The following is an 8261-nucleotide window of genomic DNA, read 5'->3' as shown; positions in this document are numbered from 1 at the left end:
GTTTTCATCTCCCAGTGCCCAACTCACTCTTTTCTATCTGCCTGGTAAGGCTGGTCCTGGGACTCTGAAAACTCCTAGCTTCAAGTCCCAGCAGCCCCAGGCCAGCCAAAGTGATTCTCCCTACACTGACTCATCTCTGTGTCCCATCTTCTTTTACCATCCAACACCTGCCTAACCAAGTCTGCTTCTGCTTACACTGGGACCCCCACTGACTCCAGCTGACACACCACACACAGTGTCCAAGTTTTCTAGTTGATTAGAATAAAGTCATTTTTGGCAATCCTTTATTTACTAAAATGTGTATAAAGTACTGCTTTATCTGCATGTATAAATGTATTTCATTATTGTTCAAGTCTATGTATCTTCTAGTTTCCATTATGAGTTCTTTGAGCTATGAATTACTTGGAAGTTAAAAATTTCTAAATGTATTGAGTATTTAAAGATTATCCTTTTCATACTGATTTCAAAAACTACTTGCATCATGATTAAATCATTGTGATGAAGTTCTGTAATATTTGCTGAGATTTCCATTGTGGTCTTAGTAGTGTCAAATTTTATAAATATTTCCTATGTACAAAATTCTCACATTTGGGAGCACAGGATCTTATTTGTGTCCATTAGATCAAGCTTAATTATACTGTTCAAATATTCCATATCCAAATCTTTGTTTATCAACCTCTAAGTGTGGTGTGGTAGGATGGAGTTGTCAGTTTCTTTGCAATTTTTGCCTTAAAGCACTAGAATGCAAGGTCATATATGCATATGAATATATGGTATATATTATTTATGTGTAATATATGTAATATATGGGTGTTAACTGCAGTGGTATATCATGGTGGAAACCTGAAAGTAATACCTCTAAATGTTCATTACTAGTGAATAGGCTAAATTCATTGTAGGGAATAGTATGTAGCCACCAAAAAGCATGAATTTGTTCTGTATCTACTAATCTAGAGTGAGATTCATATTAAGTAAATAGTGCAAGTTGTATAATGTATATATTGTGATTCTATTTTTAGTAAACAAAATAAAAGACTATATGAAGACATTTCCTTATGTTTGAGTTTGAGATAAGACTGTTAACATCAATTCCTCCAGAAAAGTGACTTGGAGGGGCTGGGAAAGACAGCCTTAAGAAATATCTTTGTTTTATTTCACTTCCTGCAGTAGCCATGTTCTATTTTGACAGTTTGAGGTAGGTCTAGTAAGAAAGTGATGTGATCAGCATTCAGCTGAGAGGAAGACCTGCCATGTGAAGAAAAGCAAGTCACAAATTATAATTTAATTTGATCTTTTTTGTTACACTGACACGTACCTGTTGATATAAACTTAAGGAAATGTGTGGACACACACACCAGTATTCCTACATCTAAGTGGCAGGGATTGTGGAAGCTTTTTCACTGCTGCAGAAGTCTGTATTCTTTGCTTTCCTTTGCACACTATATGTTGTGAGCAAGAAACACACACATATATTGTGGTACTGGAGTTTGAACTGAGGGCCTATGCTTTGAGCCACTCTGCCAGACCTTTTTTGTGTTAGGTATTTTTGAGATAGAATCTTGGGAACTATTTGCTCAGACTGGCTTTGAACAGGGACCCTCTGAGTCTCAGCCTCTTGAGTAGCTAGGAAAACATATTTTTTAAGTTAAAAGGATGTAACTACAAAAAAACAAAAAACAAAAAACAAAAAACAAAAAAACCCAAAAAAACCTACAGGCAGCCAAGGTACTTTTACACTAACTCTTATTTATAGTTCTAGGCAAGTCATAGACCTTCTGATCACCTAAGCTTCTGCTCCACCAGATTCAAGGAATTTAATGGCAGACATATTAGCTGGCCTGCCAGTTTCTCCCCCATTTGGGAGAGCATCTGGCCTCAGGGGACAATCTTACTATTGACAAATGGCAGCATTCTCATCTGTGACTCAACTTCACTTGAGTGGCTTTAGTATGTCCTGTTGTTCCTGCTCTGTGGACACCTGCCTGTGGAAGGCGTGAGGCGAGGGCTGCTGGCCTTGCTACCAAATGTGGAGAGGACTGGAAAATGGAAGTGCGGGGTGCAAAGGCATATGCAATGACACAGTTTAATCTTTGACAGTGAAAGAAAACGGTGTTCACAGTATGAGTTCATCAGGTGGGGACACCAGAGCAGAACTGAGCTCTGGAGTGGCGGGAGAAGTGGCTGGAAAGGCAGGCACTTGATACTCACTGTTTGTACTTTACCATGAAGGCAAACAAGGGGATTGTTTAAAGGCCTCGAGTTGAGAAATCACGTGATTTGAGCGCTTTCAGATTAGTTTTGCTACATGGTGGAGAAAAAATTGGAGGAAAGCAAGAAGAAAAGTCAGTACACTGGTTAGGAGGCTGTTGAGGCTAATTCAGCTCCAGAGCTAATAGCTCTTAGGCAGTAGGCGGGGGAATAAGTCCATGTTTGAAGAATGACACTTGGACGTAGTAATTTGGTGGTGGTAGAGTTAAAGAGACTCAAGATCCCTTGTTTCCTGCCTTAGGAAACTGGAAGAGGGCGGTACCAGATTGAGATGGGGAATACAGGAAGCAGCCTTGGGGTATTTGAACATGAACATAGCAGAGCCTGACTACAGGCTATTTTTCTTTCCTTGATTCTAGGAGATTAGTAGAAGGCCTAGGAATGCACTCTGGGCTGCATCCTCCCACCACCTTCCCCTCTGCTCTCTTAGCCTTTCCCTCATCTTCTTCATTGATGTGGCTGGAACAGGCAAAAACACAGGAGGAAAGTCACAGTGGAAAAAGTTGTATCAGCCCCAGAGGAAATGGTAATGGTGACCAAACAAGACACACATTAATAATTGATATATATATATATCTTTTTATTATGCACAGATAAAGGACTTAAAACTGTGGTTATCAAAACTACACATCTAAGCATGTTCACAAACTTGCTGACACACTGAATAGAGAAAAGACTAGAGCAGGGGTGTTCAAACTGGCCACAGGGGTTTACAGGGTACTCTTTTACCCTCATAGGTGATGAAAAACAGCAACAAAATCAGGCTCATTCAGGAAAATCCAGAAGAGAGAAGTATTGTATTTGAAAACTGATAATAGTCCTCTTTAGAAAAACATCTGTCAGTTTCATGAACAACCCCCAGATAAGACAAACAGAAAAATAAATCACACACAAGACTCACCCAACAAAATGTGCTGTTAACACAGCCAGCAGTACAGTCATCATCAAACCATGAGGTAGTTACAGCACAAAAAGACCGGTGCGCACCTGCGCACCCCACTCACACCCAATCATGCCTGCTGAGAACACATGCAGGAAATGGAATTACAATCTTATTACCAGACAAGGAAAAGACCATTTTGTGTTTAGAAAATGCTATACAAATAGCTCAGACAGAAGAAGTCTTTGACTTTTTAAAATGCAGAGTTACAACTGGGGAACAGTCCATGGTGAAAAGCTACAGGATGTTACACAGACAATCTGTCTTGGAGTTAAGAGCATTTCCACAATACCTTCATGAAGCATCAGTAAGCAAAATAAAATGGCCTCTGTGAACCATGGGTGCGGCCTGCAGATAGAACACAAGACTTTGCAGATAGAACTGAGTTCAATGAAATTGAACTACGGTTTGAAGGAAACTAGCAGAACATGTTATAAAGGCATGCTTGTACTTTTATAACATTTACACTTTTATACTTTTATAACATTTTTAAAATGGTGAAGGATAGCCAGGTGTGGTAGTACATGCCTGTAATCTCAGCGCTCAGGGGGCCGAGGCAGGAGGATCTCGAGTTCAAGACCAGGCTGGGCTATGTGGTGAGGCCCTATCTCGAAACAAAATAAACTGTGACAGGTGAAGGAATCAGAAATGCTGTAACAAGAAGATAGGGAGGGAACACCCTATTTTTTAATGTTCGGTTTTTAGAAACATTTCAGAAATATGTAACAACATTCACTTTCCAATATGAGATAAGGTTTCATCAACATGGATTTTTTTGATTTGAATAATACTTCTGACAATGATACCCAATAGGACTCCATCTCTCTCTCTCTTTTAAAAATATTTTGGTTTGCATCTATAAATTTGTAAATTAATTTAAGATTATCTATAAAATCATTGGCAATGTAGCATCTCTCTCAGAAATATACATTTAAATATATTACAGAAGCTCTTAACCCATCTAAGAAATGGATTTTTTTAATATCTCTTCATAACTAATTCTGCTTTTAACAAGACGGAAAGGGTTTAAAAAAAAAAAAGAACTGATCAAAAGAATTCACAGTAACTGAAATTAAGCATTTCATATGGAGTAACTTAAATTTATCTAAAACATTTAAATATATCTTTATACATTCTTGTAGTAAAATATAGCTATAAGTGACTTAAAGACTCTAGTCTTCTTTGAAGACATCTTTAAACTTTTTTTATACATAGAATATGCTAAAATAGGACATTGTGCTGAAGGTTAGGCAAGGCGCATTCTTTTCAAACACAGGTAGCATAATTTAGGTCCTCCACTCTGATACCTTTATGTTAAAAACACACCGAAAGGAAATGCCTCCTTTAGTGTCACATCATTTTCATTCGGATATGAAGATCAGAAAAATTTAAACGCATCAACATAGATGGCCAGGAATTCTCAGCCCTGGAGTAATCTGTGTCGTTAAGACGATCCAGATTGAAAGCCTATGTATGTTGGATCAGACTGTTACTCACCAAGCAGATAACAGTAACAGTCGGCTTGCCATTTAAACAGTACCCTAAGAGTTGGGCTTTACCAACATTTCCTACAAAAGGTTCCATTTAACAGGAACAGGCACATCTGCCTTGCTCTAAGGGCAATGGATTTGCTTATGAATATTTTGTTCTGCTTATGAAATCATAAGTTATTTTGGGTGGGAGGAATTCTGGAGAAGGAATATATGTAATGTGCAATGAAGCCATCTTCAGCAGTAAATGATTTGGTCATGAAAATTCCCCTTTGACATTCTGATTTAACATAGAGGTATCACTGAGTGTGTTTACTTGGAAAGTGGCATCATTAGTACTCTGTTTAGTGGAATTCACCTCAAATCCTTTTTGAGTTTGGGATATATTAAAACAATTCAAATGAGTGCCCTTCTTCCTAAATCAGCACTGTCATGGCAGATTGGTGACACTAAGCTAGTGTACAGGAACCCAACAGGGTCTCCCAGGTATTTGTATCTCATAAAAAATTTGGTTTTTACAGAAGGGCTTATCAGGTATGTTTTGAGTGAAAACTCTCATTCTGCTAAATATAACTTAAGAGTAAAGTTTCAACTCTGGAAGCATAGGACATCTTAAAGAGGGGATGGACCTTTCTCTTTCAAATGTGCCAGATGACGTATTACATACTTGTACATACATACGTATGCATACACATATTATCACCTTGCAAATTCCTCCTGAGCTTTCCAACTGAATTTTGCTCCAATTTAGACATTAATTTGTTAGAACACAGTGTCAGAAATGGGTGCAAATCTGCAGTTCTGGGTTTTGGCTGTTCTCAATTTTTATATGCCTATAAGAAATACAAAATTTGCATTAAGACATTTTTGTAGTCCGTATGTATATGCATGTGGGGAGGAACAGGATGCTGACAAGGTATTGGTTTTGGCCCAGGACACAAGAAAGGAATGTTGCCTTGATATGTGACAGGATGCAGTCCCCAAGGGCAGCACCCAGCAAGCCACATGTCAGACCCCACAGGGTGCAGCAGGTCAAACTGTGCATCCAGACAGAGGTGCACATTAGACATGGAGGAGAGCTTAAAAAGCCTCGAAGCGTTTCTTCTGTTTTATGCCTTGGTTCAGATACAAGAGAATCTTTGGCCACATCTCATTGGTTCTACTCTCTAGCTATTATTCTTTCACCATCTCCTTGAGTCTGGGTAAAACTCAGGGCCCTAAATTATGTTTGTTCTCACCTGGACAAAGCAGCATTTTAAAAACTGGCATGTTTTTCACATTGAAAACCCCCCAGCCTGGGAGAGGCTGGTGGAGAAGGCCACCACCTTAGCTTCTGCACATGAATTCTAGTGTGTTACAGAAGTCCAGGGGTCACACATACATTGGCCGTGGAGGGGTGAATGCAACAGCTGACCTTTACACTGAAATCCACTCTTTCTTTACAAGGGAACCAAAATCAAGCCTTCTGAGTCTGACCGAGGGACGTCAGCATCAGGCCCTGCCCTTGGCCATGGTAGAGTGGGCTGGGCCTGGCTAGGTTGTGCTGCTGCTGGAACAGGGCGTGCTCTGCGTACTGCCGATGCTGTGGGCTGCACTGCTGCTTTCCGAGGCTGGTGAGGAGGTGGGGACTTGCTGTCTTCCTGCTGTCTCCCCTGCGGTTAAAGACAAAAAGCAAAGAAAAATGCATGCGATGAGTGCAGTTCTGGAAAAGTGTTTGCCCCTGTTTTGATATTTTATCTGAAGTTTTTCTCAACCACAGGCAAAAATAACTAGCCCAGGCCCTGGATGGCTACAAGACCTTATGCCCTTAAGGTTTTCTGTTTGCTGTTGTTCTGTAAGCCTCACACATGGGAAAAGAGGAGGGTTTTCTATCTGCACAGGCATTTGACAGGCAAAGACATCTGACAGTTGACGACAAATCCCCTGGATTTTAGGACCTATGACCTTTGAAAATACCACCAGCCTCTGGACTGTGTGAGCCAACTGACCAGCTCCTGTCTTCAGGAAACTCTGTGCATATTCTCTTACAAAGATGCTGTAGAGTTTGGAGGGCAAACCTATTAAATTATAATAGGAGAATGTTGGCGGTTTGAGGCCTTTTCTTTTTCTTTTTGGTGCTGGGGATGGAACCCATATGCTAAACACATGCTGTACCACTCAACTAGCTAACTTCAACCCCTGGGAGCTTTTTCTTTTTTGAATGCCCTTGCTTAACACTGGGCTGGTGAAATCTAGATTTTGCCCTGGCTACAGCAGAGAGAACTTTGTGTGTGCAGCACACATCTACGTGAGAAATGGGGGTGAGGAAGTGGCTGCTATGGGAAAACCTTTTTGGGGAAGGGGTTTAGCTGTTTACACATGGGAACTACAATGCCAGCAAACATGCCGCCTTCCCCTACTCACACTCCAATGTGAGTCTCTCCTAACACAGAAAGCATCCCACTTTCATCACACACCCCACTGCATTTGAGCTAAAACCATTCTTTGTGCCAAATGCACAGAGCACTGGAGAGGGAGAGAGAGGAAACCTCGGGTCACACACATGGTTTGCATTTAACAGTACAAGCAGCCCTGGAGTTGGTCTCCTTTTCAGCAAACTGGCCTCAGTACAAGCCTCGAAAAGCAGCTTTAGAAGGGAGAAGTGATCAGAGCTCTCCAGTGAAAAGCACTGCATTTTCTTTAAGAAGTCAGAGTATACATAAACATCTTGTAAGCAGTCTCCCCCCTTTCAATGTGGGAAGCCCAAGAGGGCCAGGTTTGTTTATGAATGAGCCTCTTCTTCCTGTCATGCTGAAATACACATCTATCAGCCAGAGATACGCAGCCCTCCCTTCTGCTCATTAAACACACACAGCAAAGGCTCTGCCCTCCAAGCACATGAACTCAGTTCCCTATGTCCATCCCCTTTCTGGGGCCCCTCCAAAGTTTCTGCCAAAAGAGAAGTTCTGCAAAATGCAGGACTGGCCCATGCCCCAGGTCAGGTTACAGCTTTCCCTGACAGCCAGTTATGAACCACAGCTCACACACTTTTGCATCAACCCAGGCATTTACATGCTTGGATATTCTGCCCTGTGTCTCCTCCAACTATCTCCCTTCTGGGATTGGTGGGATGGAAAGGGGAATGTATTTTTACTCCCCCCTCTCCCCTTCCCTCTCTTGATATACTTTAAGAATCCATCCCCTTAAATTCATAGATAGTTAGAGGAGACAGAGGGCCAAATATCCAAGCATATGTGTGTTCTGGCCTTGATGCAAAAAGTGTGTGAGCTGGATCCACACTCAGCTGGATTCTGATGTCACCAATTAGGACTGATGCGGTTACACATGAACCCCTTTTAGAGATCCTTTTTTCCATTTAAATCAAGATGGATCAGGAAAGCAGGGGAAAACCAAACACATCCCCCCCTCCCCCGCCACCTCCCCCCTCCCCGCCCTTCTGGCTGTGCTGGCTGCGTTTGCTGAGAGCCTCACAGCAGCTGAAGCAGGATGGCCCTGCCTCCCCCAGTGACAGAACATCGTTTGTCTCCTTCAGAACATGACATGGGCTTGATTCACGTTCGGGA

The 8261-nt window shown here is 41.4% G+C and overlaps 1 protein-coding gene across 3 annotated transcripts in view; it reads right to left on the bottom strand.

Moving 5' to 3' along the window:
• Window positions 1-2831: 2831 nt before the first annotated feature.
• Tgfbr3 (transforming growth factor beta receptor 3) overlaps window positions 2832-8261 on the bottom strand; it is a 193436-nt gene continuing 188006 nt past the window's right edge. For all 3 annotated transcript variants that reach the window (XM_074076496.1, XM_020158353.2, XM_074076495.1), the window contains one exon: window positions 2832-6350. In XM_074076496.1, coding sequence (XP_073932597.1) covers window positions 6232-6350 — 119 coding nt within the window. In that variant the 3' untranslated portion in view covers window positions 2832-6231. The remainder of the gene's footprint in view (window positions 6351-8261) is intronic.

This window comes from Castor canadensis, chromosome 6, assembly GCF_047511655.1.
Source record: "Castor canadensis chromosome 6, mCasCan1.hap1v2, whole genome shotgun sequence".
Lineage (NCBI taxonomy): Eukaryota > Metazoa > Chordata > Mammalia > Rodentia > Castoridae > Castor > Castor canadensis.
Note: the sequence above shows the minus strand (reverse complement) of the source record. Positions and strands in the feature narration are given on the sequence as shown.